The sequence below is a fragment of the Daldinia vernicosa genome (assembly GCF_022497035.1).
Source record: "Daldinia vernicosa strain CBS 139.73 unplaced genomic scaffold F5Y00scaffold_12, whole genome shotgun sequence".
Lineage (NCBI taxonomy): Eukaryota > Fungi > Ascomycota > Sordariomycetes > Xylariales > Hypoxylaceae > Daldinia > Daldinia vernicosa.
The window spans coordinates 714,150-735,119 of NW_025953928.1; the positions used below are offsets into that span (position 1 = coordinate 714,150).

The 20,970-nt window shown below is 48.4% G+C and overlaps 6 protein-coding genes across 6 annotated transcripts; 4 read left to right on the forward strand and 2 right to left on the reverse strand.

Annotated features, from left to right (window-relative positions):
* Nucleotides 1-3,405: 3,405 nt before the first annotated feature.
* Nucleotides 3,406-5,195, forward strand: F5Y00DRAFT_268093 (uncharacterized protein; the record flags this gene model as incomplete). Its single annotated transcript, XM_048012182.1, has 3 exons — nucleotides 3,406-3,690; nucleotides 3,757-4,905; nucleotides 5,010-5,195. 3 exons carry the CDS (start codon nucleotides 3,406-3,408, stop codon nucleotides 5,193-5,195), a joined length of 1,620 nt encoding a protein of 539 aa, XP_047866998.1.
* A 127-nt stretch (nucleotides 5,196-5,322) lies between these two features.
* F5Y00DRAFT_231674 (HIT-like protein) lies at nucleotides 5,323-6,573 on the reverse strand. The gene is made up of 2 exons (XM_048007052.1): nucleotides 6,384-6,573; nucleotides 5,323-6,315 (listed from the first exon to the last, which is right to left on the reverse strand). The coding sequence occupies exons 1-2, from the start codon at nucleotides 6,519-6,521 to the stop codon at nucleotides 5,500-5,502; spliced, it is 954 nt and encodes a 317-aa protein (XP_047866999.1). The 5' UTR covers nucleotides 6,522-6,573; the 3' UTR covers nucleotides 5,323-5,499.
* A 630-nt stretch (nucleotides 6,574-7,203) lies between these two features.
* On the forward strand, nucleotides 7,204-8,427 carry F5Y00DRAFT_268094 (monooxygenase of the alternative pyrimidine degradation pathway; the record flags this gene model as incomplete). The annotated part of the gene is made up of 1 exon (XM_048012183.1): nucleotides 7,204-8,427. The coding sequence occupies one exon, from the start codon at nucleotides 7,204-7,206 to the stop codon at nucleotides 8,284-8,286; it is 1,083 nt and encodes a 360-aa protein (XP_047867000.1). The 3' UTR covers nucleotides 8,287-8,427.
* Nucleotides 8,428-12,071: 3,644 nt separating this feature from the next.
* Nucleotides 12,072-15,464, forward strand: F5Y00DRAFT_231677 (glycoside hydrolase family 55 protein). Its single transcript, XM_048007053.1, has one exon. It carries the CDS (start codon nucleotides 12,231-12,233, stop codon nucleotides 14,991-14,993), a length of 2,763 nt encoding a protein of 920 aa, XP_047867001.1. The 5' UTR covers nucleotides 12,072-12,230; the 3' UTR covers nucleotides 14,994-15,464.
* A 399-nt stretch (nucleotides 15,465-15,863) lies between these two features.
* F5Y00DRAFT_260091 (inositol phospholipid synthesis and fat-storage-inducing TM-domain-containing protein) lies at nucleotides 15,864-16,971 on the forward strand (the record flags this gene model as incomplete). Its single annotated transcript, XM_048010976.1, has 2 exons — nucleotides 15,864-16,787; nucleotides 16,870-16,971. The coding sequence occupies 2 exons, from the start codon at nucleotides 15,864-15,866 to the stop codon at nucleotides 16,969-16,971; spliced, it is 1,026 nt and encodes a 341-aa protein (XP_047867002.1).
* A 1,806-nt stretch (nucleotides 16,972-18,777) lies between these two features.
* Nucleotides 18,778-20,740, reverse strand: F5Y00DRAFT_25941 (uncharacterized protein). The gene is made up of 5 exons (XM_048010873.1): nucleotides 20,628-20,740; nucleotides 20,221-20,555; nucleotides 19,625-20,129; nucleotides 19,524-19,570; nucleotides 18,778-19,424 (listed from the first exon to the last, which is right to left on the reverse strand). Exons 2-5 carry the CDS (start codon nucleotides 20,429-20,431, stop codon nucleotides 18,997-18,999), a joined length of 1,191 nt encoding a protein of 396 aa, XP_047867003.1. The 5' UTR covers nucleotides 20,432-20,555; nucleotides 20,628-20,740; the 3' UTR covers nucleotides 18,778-18,996.
* Nucleotides 20,741-20,970: the final 230 nt, after the last annotated feature.

Genomic DNA, 20,970 nt, shown 5'->3' on the forward strand with positions numbered 1-20,970 from the left:
CACTAGTGTAACTAAAGCATGGCAAGCAGGGTAACCTAGGCATTTAGCTTCCGGGCTGCCGGGGTTCCCGTTTGGACACTAGATTCAGAACAAGGGGGCCATGACGCCACCTACGGGACTTGAGCGTTACAAGCGCAGAGCCTCGGTAGCTTCTCTAACAACCACATCTTAGGTAGCCAATCCATCGTCGAGTTTCCGGATTCGGATGAAGAAATGTTGAAACTGATGCCTGTTTCTTCTATTCTACCGAGCGACTAAATCTAGGTAGCTACCTACCTATCCAAATTATTCCAAGTTAGTTAATTAAGAGCCCTATCATTTTTATTAAAAATTCGTTTATTCTTTTATCGGAAGAAAACGCAGAAAAACAACAAGTAAACGAATAATAAGTGTCATAGACCAGCCCAAAACAACAACTTCATAACACACAGACCAATCTACCTACTTACCTACCTCTACAATTTAACATACCAGCCTCCCTATTTCATCTCAGATCTCAAAATGCCCGGTTTCATGCCGAATCTACTGAGGGCGTTAAATATTTACCAATAACCTGGACTCCTCAGTATGCCATGTCATTTTAGATCATGCAAATGCGAAGTTATATGCGCTCGAAAATGTTGTGTACCTATCTTTATTAGTTGAGCAGTGCGTGAACATCTAGATGGAAAGATCAAACCCAAGGAAATACGTATACGAATACTACGAAATATATTTCTTCCGTCGGTATACGACTCACCGGGTCAGCCACTCCGGTCAACTTATCATATTGATCATCGCTTGCCACAAGTGAGTTCATTATGCCACTTCACCATACAGCACATAGCTAGCCAGTTACTTCTTCGATACATTATCGTTGAACAGGTACATACCATCCTGTTACTATAGCTTTAGCCAATGAGAATAGTCGGGCTCGTGGCACAAGTGGCAGTACACTTGCTGCGTTGAGATTATCATATCTGATGAAGTCCAAGTCTGCGAGGCTGGCCTACGGGAGGGTCGATTCACGCGGAAACTATTGCCTAGGAGATGATGGTTGGTTGCACAGGAGCCACAAACCGTCGTTGTCTGTCAATGTTGGCAGAAATGTCTCAAACGGAGCATAGCATTACCCGTTGATACCAACACATACTCATCTATCGTAGCCATACAGGTCGGCCGACTTATATTGAACTAACGGTCAGTGAGTTCTTGGGCTGCATTGCATGAAAATCTGCATGTAGATCCGCGGCGAACGGTATATCAAGATTTGGGCCTCAAAACTCACAGCAAAATCGTGGAGGCCCTGCCCCCCCCTAAAGCTAAGAGGCGATGGGGGAGACCGAGTACCGGGAAGTCGGAATATAGGAGCTTGGCCACCCACCTCATCTGGCAAACACTCATCCAGCAAGCTGGTAAGATGGCTCGCGGGGGCAGATAATATATTGGTTGGGAACCCCCATTGGCTACTCATTTCGGACTCATCCGATACCGTGATTTGATATCGGCCCAACTGTCTAGTCCTGTGGGTAGGTAATGTTTGCAGATTATGGCTCTCTGCTGATCCTCGCCCCCCACGCTGATGATAGGCCATCCTGAGATGAAGCTGCAAAACCTCTGCAACCCCCGCTCTCAGGCTTCTTCCCCGGTTATTGCTAGTGCTAGAAATGATGTAGAGCTAATCCATTCCGTACTGACCTGCATGCGTGAGCCATCAGGGGGTAGCAACTCTACCGGGATCTGGTACTAAGATCCCGGGGTCAAGGGTCTTAGATCGCAATGACATATCAGTTTCTTTTTGTGACGACGCTAGGATAGGCTGGAAACCTCATAACTCTAATAACACTATCGCGGTTACGATCATAGAATGGCCGAGTAGGGGCGCGGGGGTACGAAAAGAGGACCTCGTCAGTAAATGTTTCTTCCCCAGACAGACTTCGCTCATCATGTCTCGGTTGCTAGCCTAGATGGCAGCCCATTGCCTACCCCGAACCTGGACCTCGTAAGCCGAGGTGGGGAGCGAATGGTAATGGATGCCTAGCGTCTCGCAGGAAAACCCGTTAGAACCAAAGGATGATGGGCCCAGAACAAATTTACAAAACCGGTAGAAGCATGGACCCGCGTTCCCGCTCGCAGATGTCAAAAGTCTACGCAGGGTCGGTCCCAACGGAGGAATCAAACAGGCGAATGAAGTCAGGGGCTGATCGTCGGGATTGCTCGGCTCGAGTTAACTGAGAGATACCCCCTCACCTCATATGCAGACGTGATGAGGAGTTGTGGTGTACAAGATACTAGCTTGAGTTATCCGCAGATGCCCGTAGCTTTGCATATAGAAGTAGCCAGTGTCTGTGCCGTTTGGTACTAAAAGTAGTATATGCCGGCTCGAATGTAGCTAGTTTGCCATTTGCTGCAGATATGCCCTAGAGAGGGACTTCCCATATAGAACTCACCCCTGCAGAATAGTCTCATGCTCTCCTGTGCCGAAATCTCCAGTACATACATCTGCAGGTAGAGCCGCAGCCAAAAAAATCTATAGCAACGCAGGGATACCCCTTGTACAGCTTTGGCAACCTTCATCGACGCCATCCAGGGCCATGGTTATTAGTTTACCGTAGAGAGAACATTGTCACCTCCGTATGATAATGAGTAGACGGCATCAAGATCGTTTTGGGTAATCTGATGATCCTTTTGAGAGACTTGCTTCCCGCTCCTCCACTTCCGATCCTTGTTATCCGCCTCCTCATCATCAATGCTCGGAAAGCTTTAGAATATCCTCACGCATATCGTAGACAGTATGCAGAAAACAATGGCTGAGCTTCTGGAAAAAGGTGAGCGCCGTATGAATAGTATTAGTCCCGACATCCTCCACCTGTACCTGCAGGATAAGTCAGACAGTCCTGAGCATATTAGTTGAATCTGTCACCCTCAGTGAATGATAAACTGGAGACTGAAAAACTACCGCCACCTATATGCCACCTATATACCTACCCTATTTGCAAGGCTTTACAAAGCTAATACCTTTTGACTTTGCGTAGCCAACCCCTACTTTTCTAATACGGTGAATATCGTGCGGTGCGTGGAGTCCCCTTTTTACATCTAAGCATATCTCTCTACAGCACCTACTACCTAGGTATTTACCTTCTCTACAAGAACTTGCCCCATGTGTTCTAACTAGGAGGACAGTTGCGGGAACGGTTCCTGACTCATATTCGGGAGGCCGCACAAAACCTGCATCGCTACCAAGAACACAAGTTCTTGACCGCTAAGGTCCGCTGCAAGTATACCCAACATCGGCCTGCTAGCAGAATCAAGAAGAGCGTCGAAGGTATCCTCCTTGCCTAGACTCGCGCAGAAGGCCGACAGAAGCGGCGGTGAAAGTTGGGAGAAAGAGGGGGTGTAGCTGGTAGACGAAGAGAAAAGGAGGCCATGACAGAAGCCTACGTCAAGATGGTTATCAACCCGAAGACACCCCAGCTTGTCTGGAATGCTCTACCGAGTGACGACGTCTTTGCATCTGGGTCTCACTTTCGCTGCCAATGTGAAGAGAATAGCCTGGAGGCGTTCCTTCGTCTAGAATTCATTAACTGCCCCCACGAAATAGGCAAGTTCTGGAACCGCGTGGTGTCTCAACAACTCCTATTGAAGCAGACAATGGATGACCAAAGCTGGTTCCAAAATATGAGCGTGGATAGTGGGGATGAAGCTTACATGGTAAGATCATCACGCAGCCCATTATTAGAATGGCATCGGAGCAGATACTCATGCTTGTGCTCTCAGCCCGAGGTCCTTTATGGCGAATGTTTTCCACCCATTGATACGACGAGTACTTCATACACTGGAACTCAAACGACAGCCGCTGGTGTCTCAGGCGTAAATGCCGGAAGAGATTTGGACCCGAGTCATCCCCAACGCAACAAAGGACCTGTTGGAAGCCATCTACCAAGCCTCCGCACAACAAACGCCTACCCTCGAGACTTCGGGGCCAACTACGACGGGCGGCAATTTTCCGCGCAGACGTGCGACATGGCTGGCCGTCATCAAACGGCCAACTATCTCGACTACCCAGATGGCCTTCCTAGTACCGACTGGTCCTCCAATATCCCCGTCTTTGGGGAACCTTTAGATGGCTTACAGGTCAGCCCCAGCAGCTTCTCCTCTTCAGCCCCATCCTCGGCAACTTCTGAAGCCATGGCTGCGATGACCCTCGATCCCATGGCGGTACATAGCAACACCTCTGGACACCTGCAAGCTAACAGTTCTGTTGTCGGCCCGGAGAATCCTGTAAATTCTTGGGCGTCGCCGAGTTATCCTTCGACTATCTCTCCTAAGATGCTGCGAATCAACCCATCGCCAACACCAGCCTCCTCATCGGAGTCAGTCCACAATAGTATGCTTGCTAGCGGCGACTTGGACCTCAGCACCTCCACGTACGAGCACCAGCACCAGCACCCTCGCAGCCCGTTCCACTCGCAACGGCAGAGCCAAAAGCCACGAAAGGAACTCCCAAGCAAACCGGCGAGATCACGGCTGGGGCCAATAGTATCGTCCGAGTCGCCGTCATCGTCATCTTCGAAAGGAAAGAAGCCAGCCTTCCCCCAGCTCTCCGCTGACCCTGAACAGTCGCCTCCTCATCACAAAATACGAACTTCCCAACAACCGAAACAGGAGCCTCAGGACAACGCCGCAGTACTTCAAGGAGGCGAGGGATCACCGGCTCGCGGTGGACGCGGCACCAGAGTCGTCGAGAGAGTCCGCTCGGCCAAGGACGATTTCCTCGTCCGATCGAAGCTCGCGGGCAAGACTTACCGCGAGATCCGGCTCGAGGGGAACTTCACCGAGGCGGAATCTACGCTGCGAGGACGGTTCCGGACCCTGACGAAGGACAAGGAGGCGCGTGTGAGAAAGCCCGAGTGGCAAGACAACGATGTGGGTTTTCCTTCCTACCTCTAGACTTTCTTTTTTTTTTTTTTTTTTTTTTTTTTTCTTTCTTCATTACGTTTTAACTGACGCGTGGCGAATGGGCACAACAGATACGTCTATTAAAGAAGGCCGTTCGCAAGCTGGCTAAGGGCAACGATATGATGCCGGCCAAGGCGCCCTGGGGCCAGGTGGCCGAGTACATTATGGACCATGGCGGCTCGTACCAGTTTGGCGGCGCTACTTGCCATAGGAAGTGGAAGGAGTTGGTGGATGAGGGTAAGGCGGGATGGAAATGAATGAATTCAGCCGACTGCTTGGGTTGAGTATTGCGGGGGTAGGAGGTATGTTAGCTGGACTATGTATGTGTGTTGGTCTCAAGTGTGTATGATAGGAACCTTCAAGGTGTGTATTAGAATTTTGGTAATTGTACCTAAGGTAAGGTAGGTAGTTAAGGTAATGTAGAAACCGGAGGTTTAGTTTAGTATGTACTTACAACGACGGGACTTCAAATAGGTCCTAGGTATCACCAAGAAAATAAAATATATGGCTTTTATTAAGCACCCTCCCTTCCCTCTTCAGCTGGCTAACCCTCAATATCCACTAAGGGGGCAGGCCAATTCCCTTGAGGACATTGAGCAACTGATCGGGGTCTTCTCTTAAAACATCCCATTCGACCTGGTTTTTGACGAGAGTAGTGCCAGCCAAAACTGTTCCATTGAGCGATACTACGCCAACGTCTTGGCCCGACTTATCTTTGATCATCGCGCCCTCTGCCGTCCTCGGACATAGGGCCATGGAGTTACTTGTCATTGCGAAATTATAGCTTATTACAGCCTCACCTTCGCTATCGACCTCTTCTTTGTCTGGGAATGTGGCCTTGACGGCACTTCTATACAGCTCCAGATACGCACTGTGCCTCTCTTCGGCAGTCATGTCCGGACGGATGCTTGCAGTAAAGACATTAAACGGCAGCACTTTCTCAAATTCAGCGGCCCTTTCTGCCAGTACGCTCCACTCGCTACCTCGATCCACGTCCTCCAGTCCGTCTTTCATCCGCTCGACAGGGAGAAGCTGTAGATGGCGATGTGGCTGACTAGCACCGGAGTGCGGGCCCGAATTGAAGAATGCGAACAACTCCTGTCCGTTCGTGCGATAAGCTTGGATGCAAGCGTACGTAGCTGCGATATCTGGGCTCTCCAGAAGATGCGTCTGAGGCTTGAACTCCCTGGTGATCAGGATGAAGTGTTCCGGCACGACTGCGAACTTATTCAGCACAAGTCGATGGGATGGCGGCAGGTCGGCAACGAGCAGAGCGGGGGAGGGGTTTTCGAAGGGATTGAACGGCTTGCCGTGAGGCTCTTTGGGCTTCGGGCCTTTGGGTTTCAATGCCAAAGCTGGCGAAAAGCGAAGTTGGAACTGAAGTGGGTGGTAAGTCATTGCTGTATTATACGTAAATATATATGTAAATAGACGGATATGCTCACGGGAATAGAATTAGGTGTCAAGATAGTGACTTGAGTCGGATAGTAGGTCAAGTCGCCATTAGCCCGAGCCGCGTCAAAGGCTGCTTTCACGAGTCCTGGGAGATTCTGCGGCGCAAATGGGCGAGATATTTCTGCCATTGTAGCGGCCGGGCAGCGCAGGCTGATGGAGTAAATATAAGGCAGTCTTAAGATCTGAGTCTCAAGTTGCTAACCTAGTTACATCATCGCATTGAAAACATTAGTACATTATTCTCTGCCAGCTGTATGCCAGCTGAGACTGGTCGCTATGCGTTCTGGAAACACTTAACGAAAGTCATTTGTATATCTCAGATCTCTCTCTCCTAAATGTACCTAAGGTATGTATGTATAGCTTCCATTATTCAAATAACTTTGATGACTTCTATAATCACGATAGTCGAGATAAGCACCTTGTACACCTATTATTCTAAGGATGGGCGCATGTATACTCTCGTATAAGCTATAAGCACATATATCTCACGTACCGAGGTCAACCTATCTGCCATACAAATCGAGTAAGTGATCGTCGACGGTGGTCTGACGTAGGTCTATATCTTGTTTGCTTATGGTGTATTTATGAGTGCAACTGTTCACCAAGGGCTTATCTATAATGCTACCGTCGACAGCGGGGTCGAAAGGGGAGTATGCCGAAGGGTATAAGGGCGTGTAACGTAAATATCCGGACTTTCTATATACTCAGTAGGTAGCTAACTCTTCCAGGAATGAACATCCTCGATAACATCTTATGAAGGACAAGTCTTAGATTGGAATTGGTTTAATTGTAACTCCTCACAACTGGAAGATGACGACTGTAGACATCGGCGTCTTTATCCCCATTGGTAACAATGGCTGGCTGATATCGACGACCTCACCTCAGTACATGCCTACCTTTGAGCTGAACAAGCAGGTTGTCCAGAAAGCCGAGGCCTATGGCTTTGACTTTGCGCTTTCCATGATCAAGCTACGTGGATTCGGCGGCAAAAGCGAGTTCTGGGATCATAATCTAGAAAGTTTCACCCTTATGTCCGCCTTGGCTGCTGTCACATCAAAGATCAAATTATTTGCTTCGGTAGCCGTGCTTACCCTACCTCCAGCCATAACCGCTCGAATGGCTACAACGATTGACTCTGTCGCGCCCGGGAGGTTTGGAATCAATATGGTCACTGGTTGGCAATCCGCCGAGTATACTCAAATGGGTCTTTGGCCCGGCGACGAGTACTTCGGGTATAGGTACGACTATGCCACCGAGTACGTCCAAGTCATGAAAGAGCTTTGGAAAGAAGGCGTGTCGAACTTCAAGGGGAAATATTTCCAGATGGACGACTGCAAGCTGTCCCCTCGACCAAAGGATCTTGGTGTGGATATCGTCGCAGCCGGTCAATCAGGCAGGGGCATCGAGTTCGCCTCCAAGTATGCGGATTACAACTTCGTGATAGGCGCCGGAATCAATACCCCTACGGCATACGGCCAAGCGACATCTCGTCTCGTCGAAGCAGCTGCTAAGACGGGCCGCGACGTCAGCTCATATGTTCTCTTCATGGTTATCGCCGACGAAACCGACGAGGCGGCCCAGGCTAAATGGAAATTATATAACGACGGTGCTGATGCGGACGCGTTGGCCTGGATGAGGTCGCAGTCGTCGAAAGATGTCAACGCGGACGCCAACTCCACAGCTAGGAGCTTGATGCTCCCGGAAGGCGCCGTGAATATCAACATGGGCACCTTGGTAGGCTCTTATGAGAAGGTTGCGAGCATGCTGGACGAAGTCGCATCTGTGCCAGGGACGAAGGGGATTATGCTTACATTCGATGACTTTTTGCTGGGTATAGACGCGTTCGGCCAGAAGATACAACCGCTCATGAAGAGTCGACAGGGGAGGGCGTAGGTACGATATCATAATACTAGGCTATGAAATATCCAAGGAATTGTTAACCTTGCAGATTGCCATATCGTTTAATATTTTCCATTTTCATAGTTTGTAGTTTGAAGAAAAGGGTGTTTACTTCCATACGTACCATGGGAAAGGGGTGACTTATTAACCCGTACCTGTATGGTGTTGGACAGTTACCTACTAAGTTACCGCTCATTCATCTGATATTCTGGGCTAAGGAGTAGTAGGTTAATGTTTATGAATATAGTAGTTAGTTTGCCCTCAACTAAATGATCTTATTAGACTATCCCAACACAATTGACTCCATGTATTAACTTCTCTGTTTCACTCACAACGTATTTCGTATGGTATAGGAATATTTACATCTCATAAATATCGGACTTTATACATGTAACTACTTAACACTTATATCATATATTAAAAGCTAATTACCTAGGTGACTACTCGCCTTTCATATGTATAATATATATGTATCGTCCACTCTGTTCGAAACAAAAGGTGACAAAAAAACAAAGCAAAACCATAACCAGTCACTATTTTAATATACCGGCATAGCTAGGTACCTAACCTATATGGAACTGCGGCTGTCGACAGGCAGACAGGCAGTCATTAAATCGATTTTACCTAGCTATATAAAATCAACCTGAGCCGTTGAAGTAGAAATAAAATGAAATTTCCGAACAACGTAGTACCTAGGTAGGTTAGGTACTTAAGGTAAGCGCTGAAGAAAAGAGTTTAATCTGTCTAACCGCTCCGGCTCCGATCATCCGATGGAGTTTCTAAAATAGTATTTCTAAAATAGTAAGTGGGGGCCCGAACTTCATAGGTAAAGGGCGATCCCGCGATCCGAACTTCCTAGGGGCGATGAAACACAGACCCCTAATTCTTGGTATTGTCAGATTGTATGACCCTGGCTCAGGGGCTTGCTAAAAAAGATGCATTGTCGACATGTTTCGAAACATGCTGCCTTATGGTTGGTCGTGAATGGCTGGAATGATGAATAGGTTGATTGAAGGAAAGGCGAAAGGCGGACAAGCTGAACCGATGGATCGAATGAGGTCCGTAATTTTGATTGTGCAATGGCGCCGTTTCACGCCGCGCTGGTACGATGATGTTGATTCGCTAAGTGTGCAGCTCAGCTCAGATCAGAAAGTTTCTTTGTCGTCCCTTCTCCTACATAGTAACTCGAACAAACATTGATGACATCCGAGCGATGAAGTTATAGAAGCGATGTTGAACAGGTGTAGCGATTCAGCGTGTCAAGCATACTATCTATGTAATTACATACAGCATTATGTGACCTTAATCCTAACACATCCACGGCATATGCAAGCATCACGCTCGAAATGAATGGTTCGATTCCCGCCGTATATGCACATACACACTAGTTAACAGATGTACAAACATGAAGATGAACATGAAATCAAGTAACTAAGAATCTTACATGATATTTATGCCTGGCAGACCTAGTAACAGCTGTTATCGTGTCGTTCCACCAACAAGTCAACTGGCCAAATCATACACATCGAGGATAAGCGAAATGTAACCGATGGTGGACATAACCGTAAGTCTCCGCCTGCGTAAAACTCGGTTTGGACTCGAGGAGCGATCTTGTCCAACGGTCCTATATGTGCATGTTTTCGCGGACCGCCGTTTTGTACGCTTATGTACATGGATAAGACGTAGTGTAAGTAACAGGGACAAGGGAGGAAGAACGTTGAAGTTGCTTGGAACACCTATGGACCAGTTGATCCTCCCGTTTGGCGGTGGCTTGCGGGTTTAGAGCTTTTAAGGTCCTATCGATAGCAATAGCCGCCGTGGTCCGCATCTGAAACGCCCAAGACTTTGTACTCTACCTGTCACAGCATCTACGCTAACCGAATCGCTTGCTTTTATCTTATTATGTTTTTATTCGATAAAGGGATCTGGTAGAAATACAAACAATAAATTTGTGGCCCTTATGACTGGAAAATACATGGATATCTCATGTAGAAATCCTGTGTTGCTGTAAGAGGTACGTACTGACCTACCCAACCGAAGAACCGGATATCTCAATTGAAAGGTATGATAGGCCACAAAGCAATCCTAGGGCGGATCGCCAAGGGGATCGATATGCAGGAACAACCGTAACCTACTACCTATGACGTGATTTGTAGATGTTTGGCGTTGAAGATTTCAGTAGCTGCAGCATTCTATAGTTTCTAGATGCACGTGCCGGAAGTCATTGTATTGGGGTCCTCTGCTCTGCTCTGTACCTGGCCTTCCAGTAGATTTGCTGTCCCTTTCTCCAATCCCGTGTTTCCTTCATCACTGTACATGCGATCCCTATCTTTTTAAGTTCTGACGTAAATTCGTCTGGGGCACGAATCTATATATCCAATCGCGGCGTCGTACGGAACATGGTTCACGGGTAGTTTCTATAGCTGCTGAGGTTCTGTTAGGTCAGGCCCTTGCCGGGTCTCGACTGTCTAATTTGAGGACCTATGCCTTAGTGTGGAAGCGTTCCTTGACTTGGCATAGAATGGGTCGGGTCAACAAGGCCTGATGTGGGCACTGGTAAGCGACATGATTGCAATGACAAGGGTTTATCTACCCTATGGTGATCTTGATTGAAGTACTGTATGAGTTTTAAAGATTTATAGGAACCCACATAACCTATATGTAGCTGTCTAGCTTAGGTTAGGTACATAAAAATGTCCTTAAAAAAAGAAGAAAAGAAAACGCGAGATGCAGAAGCTGCTAGCCAGTGCTTGCTAAATCGGGAATGCATGATGGATTTCATTGGACCACAAGGTCAGACCTGTTGTATCATGACCATGCGGCAATTGGATCGAATCTCACGGCTTAGGGGAAATAATTCGCGTGGAGGTAACTACCTACATAGGTACGTCCCCGGGTCCTCGACATGGGGTCTTAGATTGATAGAGGCTAGGAGGTTTAAGAGGCAAGCAAGCAGGCAAGTACGTCGTAGGTAAGTAGGCAGGTACATACCTCATGACAACACAGATGGCAACTCCTTCGGTAGTCACCTAGTCACCCAGTCACCTAGGTAAAGTAAGTACGTATAAATGCATGAGTGCGTCAAATATTTGCCATTTTTGGTTGCTCAGTGCCTGTGCATTGTTAGTGACTTCGTAATCCCCTCTCCTCTCAACAACCCTTCATTTCCTATCACCCTTTTTCCTCTTAGTCACCTCAAGTCTTATTCTTCATTTCTCGATTCTCTTTTTTTTTTCGGCACTCCTTTCTCTTCTCTCCTACAATCCTTTTCGCCAAAGTCACTCATTCAGTCGTTCATTATTAAACAAGCCTAAAGACCATAACCATCCCGACCCTGGATTGGTCAAGGCAGGTCATTCATCCTGTTGACTAAACAGAGGGAGTTCGTCAACAAACACCGGCAAGATCTATCATTACTGGTAAGTCTTTGATTCAATCTCGTCTTTATTGTACCCTTTTGTTCGGCACAAAAACACGTTACATTCAATTCATTTCTTGGTCATCCTGCACAAAGCCTATCCTGTCACGTCCTCTTGTCTGTGCAACCCCAGCCCATTCATGAACAATCGCTATTGTTCACCAACACTCGATTCACGAGAACACAGTCATTGGCCACTTGCCGCCCAAGGAATCAAGCCAAGAGTCAGATTGTATTTGCAGATACAAGGCTGCCTACTTAACCTGGTGCCTTTCTACTCCCTACTTTCCTACCACTCTTTCGACATTCAATATTTATCCCATTACGTACATATCCACAACCATCATCTTTATTTCCCTTCGTGTGCATATCCATAACTTTATTACTTTCATTTATTCTGTCGCGCAAGTAACCTCCTTGAAGGAGCAATAACTAATCTTGGATAGAACTGTCGACATTGGCCCTTAAGCGTGGAAAGAGTCTAAAATTCCACATAGGCATCGTTGGTACTACTATCAACATGGGGCTTTCAAAGTTCTTTACCGTTTCCTTCTTGGCTGCCCGCCTATTTTCTGATGTTGCAGTGGCTGGCCCGTCGGCAACGACTGAACTAGAGGTAGGCAATGCCACCTCTAACTACTGGGTTGCCGACATCAAACGCCAGGGCGTAGCAGCATTCGGACAAGCCGACTATCAGGTTTTCCGCAACGTCAAGGATTATGGTGCTAAGGGAGATGGCACGACTGATGACACCGATGCCATCAACAAGGCTGTCCAGGATGGACAAGATCGATGCATCATGCACTGTGATTCCCGAACTACTACCCCAGCCCTTCTGTACTTCCCCCCTGGTGTGTACTCAGTGAGCAAACCAATCATCCAGACTTATTACACCCAGTTCGTCGGTGATGCGCTTGATATTCCAACGCTCAAGGCAACTGCAGACTTTGATGGCATTGCCGTTATCGACGCCAATCCTTACGATTACAACGTCGATCCGGCCACAAATTGGTATATCAACCAGAACAACTTCTTCCGCCAAGTCCGCAATTTCATCATCGACATCAAGGATATGCCGCTCAACAAGGGTGCCGGTATTCATTGGCAAGTCGCTCAGGCCACTAGCTTGCAGAACATCGTCTTTGAGATGAACCCTGATACCAGCGAAGAGAACTTGCAGAAGGGACTGTATATTGAGAATGGATCTGGTGGCTTCATGGCCGATCTTACATTCAACGGTGGAGGTATCGGAGCTGACATCGGCAGTCAGCAGTATACTTCTCGAAACATGACATTCAACAACTGCAACACGGCTATCCACATGATATGGAATTGGCTTTGGTTTATGCAGGACATCACGATCAACGGTGGAAAGCTTGGTATTGATATGACCAGCGACAGTCTGGATACCATCAAAGTTGGTTCGTTGCTCCTTGTCGACAGCAAGATCTCGAATGTCGAAGTTGGCATCAGTACCCTCTACAAGACCGATCTTCCAGACACCAACAATACCCTCATCCTAGACAACGTAGACATGAGCGAGTCTGTTCCCACCGCTATCAGGTACGCAAAAGATAACACTACCGTGCTCGAAGGAAACCAGAAGATTGTTGGATTTGCCCAGGGTCGCCAGTATACCGGTACAACTGGAAAGGCTGTCCAGACCAACAAACAGAGTGTTAACAAGCCCGAGGCTCTTCTAAATAAGGATGGAAAAATCTTCACACGCGTCAAACCTCAGTATGAAACTGTCTCGTCTAGCAAATTTGTTAGCGTAAAGTCAGCTGGGGCCAAGGGTGACGGCACAACCGACGATACTGCTGTAATTCAAAAGGTTTTCGATGATGCTCAGGAAGGAGATATCATCTATTTCGACCACGGCGCATACATAGTCTCCGACACGGTCAAGATCCCCAAGAACATCAAAATTACCGGAGAGATGTGGCCCCTTCTGATGGCTACAGGTACCAAATTCGCCGACCAGAACAAGCCCGTACCTGTCTTCCAGGTTGGCGAGGCCGGTGATATCGGTGATGTTGAGATGTCTGACCTCATCATAGAGACAAAGGGATCTCTTCCTGGTGCTATTCTCATGCAGTGGAACCTGGCTGGTTCCGAGAACGGTGCTGCCGGCATGTGGGATGTGCATTTCCGTGTTGGTGGGACTGCCGGGACTGAGTTGCAGTCCGATAAGTGTACCAAGAACGAGAATGTCACGACGACTGCCAACCCTGAATGCATGGGCGCTTTTATGATGCTTCACGTCACACAGACAGCCTCGGCTTACATCGAAAACTGCTGGTTCTGGGTCGCTGACCACGAGCTTGATCTCGAGGACCATAATCAGATCAACATTTTCAATGGTCGTGGCGTGCTCATCGAGTCGCAAAAGCCTGTATGGCTTTGGGGTACCGCTTCGGAGCACAGCATCCTATACAACTACCAAGTCTCCAACGCTCAGAACGTTTTTATTGGAGTGGCGCAATCCGAAACGGCCTACTTTCAGGGTAACCCCGAGGCCCCCGACGGCGCCACGGTTCTCGAAGGCTACTTCGATCCGGATTTTTCCCAGTCCTGCGACGGTTCTTCGAAAAGATGTGCTCGCACTTGGGGTCTTCGTGTCACGAACTCGTCGTCGGTATATATCTATGGCGCTGGTCTGTATAGCTTCTTCGACAATTATGGCCAAAAATGTGTAGACGAACAAAACTGCCAGGATAACATGATCAGCATCGAGGACTCTACTGGAGTCCACCTCCTTGGTATCAGCACCAAGGCCTCGGTAAACATGATTACCGTCGACGGTAAATCGGCTGCTCTTGACAAGGACAACAGAAACAACTTCTGTGCCGCTGTCGCTAAGTTCGAAGTCAATGCTGTATCAGGAAATCAGCCGGAACCGAGCGATTCCGGAGACTCAACCACGGCTCCCGCCGAAACGTCGACGTCAGCCTCAGGAACAGTCCCATCCGGTACTGACACAGCTCTCCCAACGTCAGGCTCTGGCTCCGGCTCGAGCAACGGTTCCGGTCCTTCAGGTAGCGGTTCATCTGCTGTCGCCACCGAGACTCAGGTTACGGCTACTCCAGTGTCCACACCTGCAGGTAGCTACGTTCAGCCTGGTGTGGACGCGAGTACCGAGACAACAGCGGCAGAATCCACGACTGCTCTACCAATCCCGTCGGAGACCCCAAGCGGTGGTACTGGCGGCGATGACTCTGCTGTCACGATTATTGTCACTAAAACAGTGACAGCGGCGGGAGTGTGCTCCCAGGCGCCGTGAAGTACGGCGGCTAGGAGTGATACTACTCGGAGCTATTCAAGGAGCACCGCCACCAGAACGACAACCGTAACGTCAAGTGGCTGCGCGTCCAAAACGGCGCATGTGAAAAATTCTTGAGATGAACAGGGATGTCTATTCGGGTGATTTCTTTGACGAAGACCTACATTCAACGTCCCTAGTCCTATATATTCGCTTCTCTTGTGGCCCCAGTGGCATTTAAATAGTTACATTTTCACCTGATTCGGAGTAGGCAGGAAAGGATACCAAGGTAGCTAGTCCATGAGGATGGCCGGAGTTCAGATGATTGATAGGATCCATTTCGAGATACCACTTGGAACTTAGTGCCCGCGAGATTATCGGTATCTCGGGAAGGGAAAGTGACGGTCAATAGGACCCTAGGTTGCTAATTTCTCTGTATTCATGAATACCAAATAATTGCTATTATTGTTCACGTACTTTTATGAGTCTCGCAAGTGATCGCAAGTGATGTAGAGCCCCTTAAACAAAGCCCCTTAAACAAATGTCCGCTTTCATTGTGGAGCCTAGAGCACTAATTAGTAAGAATTTGGGAACGTGTCTGGGTACTTGAGTACTTCTTAATCAACGCATAATCAACGTCATCGGTAGCTTTCTTTCACTCTTTTACGCTTCATCAAGGAAATATAGAATTTTCCCGAATTACCTACCTAACGTATCGCATAAAAAGCTCTTCGATTTGAGCGGTTCATCGTGTATACATACGTATACATACTCTCATTGTACTCAATATCCAACGTCCTCATCCGCTTTCATTCGTTTCCTCGTTTCCTCAATAATTGACACGTACCAACAAAGCTTTGCTAAAAGGCCAATGTTACCCTCCCAACTATCATGAGCGATAACAACATCACCTCTTCGCTAAGATCACGACAACAAGCCAACAACATGGCCGCCGGTAGTAAAGCAACCGGGTTTTCATCGTTACCGGACGATGCCGCGGATAGACCGACGTACCCCCCTCCTTCGAAACGTACCTCACCGTTCCTACCGACGCCTCTCGAAACCCTGGTGCTCCTCGTGTACCCGACAATCCTCACGTTCGGCACCGTCTTCTCCATCATCAGCCCGCAAACCAGGGCCTCGCCGTACGACCCGACGGGCCACTCGCACGTGCACAGCGAGGCGCCGAGTTACTTCGCGCGCAAGGACAACGTGTTCAACACGCTGTTCGTCAAGCGCGGGTGGGCGTGGATCAGCGCCGCGTTCGCGGCTTTCGTGCTGACGCACCCGGCGCTCCGAGCGCCGCGCAGCAGGATACGCGCTGCGGGCAGGTGGGCGCTCGTTACGGCGTGGTGGGTGCTCGTTACGCAGTGGTGCTTCGGGCCGGCGATCATCGATAGGGGGTTCCGCTTCACGGGGGGCAGGTGCGAGGTCGCAAGGGAGGCGGTGGCCGAGGGCTCGGCTGATAAGGCGGATGCGTTCACGGCGGCGGCGTGTAAGACGGCGGGGGGCAGGTGGAGCGGGGGTCACGATATTAGCGGCCATGTGTTTCTGCTGGTGCTGGGGAGCTTCTTCCTGCTGCAGGAGATGGGGTGGGTTGTGTATCGCGCGGGGTTCGCGGGGGGCCGCGAGGAGAGGTGCGTTGTTATGGCTGACGGGGCGGTGAAGGGCGCGAGCGTCGAGGCGGAGAACGTCGAGCCGGTTGAGGGCGAGGGGGTGTTGGGGTTTGGGGGGAGGTTTGTGCTGGGGGTTGTGGTGGCTTGTTTGTGGATGTTGCTTATGACTGCTATGTACTTTCACACGTGGCCTGAGAAGGTTTGTTTTTTACCCCCTGTTTCTTCTTGCGGACGCTGGTTGGTTCTACGGATATGCTTGCTGACTGACTCCTTTACGATAGTTGACTGGACTGTTGGTTGCTGCTATGGGTATTTACCCCGTATACATACTCCCGCGGTGGATACCGGGGTTGAGGGCGCTCGTCGGGTCGCCCGGTATATAACTTGCGGAGGAGGAGGGACTAGGGGGTTTACACGAGTTTACACATGGATATAGGTCCGCATAGCATGGCGATGAATCACGAGTCGAGGATAGAATATTAATATCGTCAGAATTTTTATCTTGTATCGATACTGATCATTAAGATTAAAATGTGAAGCAAGGATAGAAGGTAGGTAATTATACATGACAGTTTGATACTGAGCACAAAAATGTGGTTATGCTAATATATGCAAAATGAAAACACGTCAAGTTGGCGAATTATGACGGTATATGCGAGTGTCTCTTAAATTCTCTGTTGGTGTAGTATTTTCTAAGCCGGCAGGGCTACTTATTCTCGTTCCTGGTTGAGAATGTCTTGTCGTACCAAACTTAGAGCCTCTAGTAGAGGAGGTAGGATGTCCAATCTACTGCATCCAATCATCTTATAGAAGGAATCCCAATCTTGTAACACACCTAAACCATCTGTTTCGGAGTTGATATACGCGCTTAACTTCTCGAAGTTAATATCGGTGATCCTTAAGATGGATATAATTCTTTAGCTATTGTAGCTGCTGTGCGGCCTTTTGGATCCACCATATGGATATCTGCGAAGTGAACCGGAAAAGCGAAGTTGGTCGGGTTTCGGGGGTCGCAAAAGGGTGTCATCGCCAATCCTTTCTCGGCCATACAAAGGGCATAGATCAACTGACGAACAGTCTCAACACTGCTGACTGATTTTGCGAACACTAGCGGACTTCCGAAGAATCGTAGCGGATACCGGTTGTAGGCGATATATACCGATTTTCGTGTTGTAGATGACTCGAAAGAAGACTTGAAGCTACAGCAGGCATTCCGAACGCAGGTGATTAACGTGCTGGAGAATACAGCAAAGTATATTTAGAACTTCAACTAGAACCTTTTGTTGGATTTTCTACGATATAGGGGCGTTGTTCTGGGTATTCATTAGTATAATATAGCATGGAGCCCCCCTTTTCTCGGGGAAAAAAAAAGGGGGGGAGGGGGGTTATCAACCGCTCTTATCCTTCAGTGCGCACTCGTTAAGGGTATAGAATGGCATATATTAAATCTAACATATAAAAGAATACGGGATAATCCCTAATAATTCAGTATTATGGATCGCGACGAGGTGCGACGAAGTTCCCGTGCAATCCGCCTATTAAAGGCTCTTCATTATATAGACGCCCTATTTTGGCGGCACAAATTGCTTTGCACAACACGGCGAAGTATCACCTCGCAAGTAATAATCTGTCTCAAGGGGGGATACGCGGTAAAGGACCTTGTATTAACTAACTAACGCCTTACACATGAATAGAATTAATACAAGTAGGTAATTTTGAAGTAATAACTAGCTAGTTTACAAGACGTAGAAATTCGAAAAAGGAAAGAAAAAGAAATGTGTGGTCGTCGAAGGAATCGAACCCCAGGGCCTAGCAATACTTCATAAGGATAGTATATGCTAGACTGCACCAACCCGACCTTTTGGCATTTGTTAAAGACCCCTATTGTTCATTAGACTTATAAGTCTTCGTTTTAGATTCTACCTAGATGGGAGAAGGTCGGGTGGCTTGGAATAAGATTCCCGCACGGTGGTTTGATAGAGTCAATTCTGTTTGGTGACGCGTACGATAGAGTTGCCTATTTGTTCCATGCCAAACCTATATACTCACATTATTCCGCCTCTAGGGTCTGCGGAGAGGGGGCCGCTACAGCTCCAGCGGCGAGGACGGCAAATGGTAATGCCAACAGCATCGAGCTTTTCTACAGATGGGACCAATCTATCACGACGAGATAGGAGAATCTACGTGCTGAAAACTTAGGGGGTAGGTATATAAAGTTAGTTCATGTCATATCCAAGCAGTGATATAAAAATCAAACAAAAAAATAAAGCCAACGGCTGAAGTCGATACTAAACCAGGTTTTTTTTTTTTTTTTTTTCCTCTCATTCGCTACTCGGGGTATAATATGCGCCAGCCGTAATAAAACAAAGACGTGATAACACGAATATGTACATCAATACACACGCATCTCATACGTCTTCCCTACTCCTATAAGACCTCTCCTCTCTCAAACTATGGGGATGCCAGCCCGAAGCGTCCAAAAGACCATACTCGTCTTCGTAATTAGAGGTCAAAGTCGACCCGTTATACGTTATCACACGGCTCGCCCGACCGGCAGGGAGTCCGTGTCCGCCGATTGTAGCCCCCCCGCTCGGCCTCCTAGTTTCTTCGGAAGACTGGCTGTGGGGAGGTTTCCGCACGAAGGACGGCCAAGTTTCTTCCTTCTTGCTATTGCAGGGGCTGGTCCAGCCAGTCCAGTCTTTAACCTGCGCGTACGCTAGCTTCCAGAGAGGCCCTAGGGTGGCGACGCAAGCGCAGATGAGGCCCGTGTTGATCTCGAGTATGCTTAAGGTGAAGCTGACGCCGGCCCACCACGTCCTGTCTTCGGTTCCGACCACTACGAAAAGAGGGGAGTTAGTTAGCCAACGTTTATTTACTGATAAATAGTGTCTTTGGCGATATGATATGTATAACGATTTGAAATACAAGGACATACAATCATACGTAACGATGCCCCAGCGAGCGACGGCCACCGTCCAAGCACTATAATTCCATACATCAGCACAATCTACAACGCGATGGACGGTATATACTCACGCAAACCCGCTACTCAGGACAAGACTCAGCCCGACCTTCTGCAGCTTGGACGCCACCTGCAACTTCCATATCATCGTAAGGGGCAAGATAGCGATGACCAAGTCACTCACCATACTGCAAGCGCCGTAAAACGTATTCGTCGCAACGCTATTAATGCAGTGTCCCGGCAAATCCGGCTCCCACTTCTTTCTAATAGGATGGCAGCCGAGGAACTCGGTCGTGAGGTTGCATAACAGATATCCCGTGCAGAAGAACAGGGTGCCGTAGCACGCCCACCTGAACCTAGCATACACGCCGAACAGCTGGAGATACAGCAGGATGAGCGCGCTCTTAAAGCCCATCAACCCGAGGACGTAGAACTCGGACGTGATCCCGATCCAGAGATAGTACCGCGCGTTAAGCTCCTCGTCGTACTGCCACACGTGCAGGCCCATGCCATTGTACGTCGCGATAGCCATGAGCACAGCGTGCGCGATGCAGACGAGCATGCTCAGCGCCACGATATCTGAATTATATTATATTAGCACTACACTGTAACACTGCCTGCCCACCTCGGAGCTAAACTATTCTCGCAGATAAAAATAAAAACAACACACAATCATCGATAGTATACTTCCTAGCCCTCAGCAGATAAGTCCGGGTATAAAACCTCAGCGCAACAAAGCCGAAAGTGAAGAAGGGCATGATGACGGCAGCGCGCCATATGTGCACCCCATTTTCAGCCGGTAGACGGTCGGGCGGTGTCCCGTTGAAAGTTCCCGTGGGCGACGCGCGTTCGAACAGCAGCGGCGAGAGGAGGAAAGGCATAATATGTAATATCGAGGCGACTTATAAGTTATACATATACGGACATAATAAGGGAAAGTTGTCAGCCCTACCCGGCCTGCTACCTTTTACAATGCCAAGACGGGAACCTGGATATGAAGATGCGCTATGGTAGATTTGATAATTAGATATTGCGGAAAAAGATGGATGGATGGATTATTTCCAGTAAAGTTCTCACCGGCGAGGAACTTGCAGGCGTCAGGTACCAATATTTTCGACAACTCCAGACATCGGGAATCGGGATGCAAGCTTACTACATAGCCCTAGCCATCCTTTACCTAGCAGCCTAGGCCCTAGGCAAAACGAGGGTTGCTTTCTTGCTTGCTCATCATCTCGCTATACCTAAATGCAACGTCTCCGGGATCCTCCATCGCAAGGGGACGCGGTTTTGGACATTGAACCGGCCGGCAAAAGGAATGTAGCCCTTGAAGATGCTACCTACCTACTAACATAGGGCATACACTAGGTACGCTGCTACTGCGTGATGTCATTAGTGCTTACATGCTCTACTAGGGCTGGCA

Bases quoted from the DNA above. Each gene is read 5' to 3' on its own strand.
- F5Y00DRAFT_231677 (XM_048007053.1), top strand. From the start codon at position 12,231: ATGGGGCTTTCAAAGTTCTTTACCGTTTCCTTCTTGGCTGCCCGCCTA.
- F5Y00DRAFT_25941 (XM_048010873.1), bottom strand. From the start codon at position 20,431: ATGCCTTTCCTCCTCTCGCCGCTGCTGTTCGAACGCGCGTCGCCCACG. The intron at 20,130-20,220 runs GTGTGTTGTTTT...AATATAATTCAG, and splicing joins GAAGTATACTATCGATGATT to ATATCGTGGCGCTGAGCATG. The intron at 19,425-19,523 runs GTATGTCCTTGT...CTCTTTTCGTAG, and splicing joins GGGCATCGTTACGTATGATT to TGGTCGGAACCGAAGACAGG.
- F5Y00DRAFT_231674 (XM_048007052.1), bottom strand. From the start codon at position 6,521: ATGGCAGAAATATCTCGCCCATTTGCGCCGCAGAATCTCCCAGGACTC. The intron at 6,316-6,383 runs GTGAGCATATCC...CACCCACTTCAG, and splicing joins TGACACCTAATTCTATTCCC to TTCCAACTTCGCTTTTCGCC.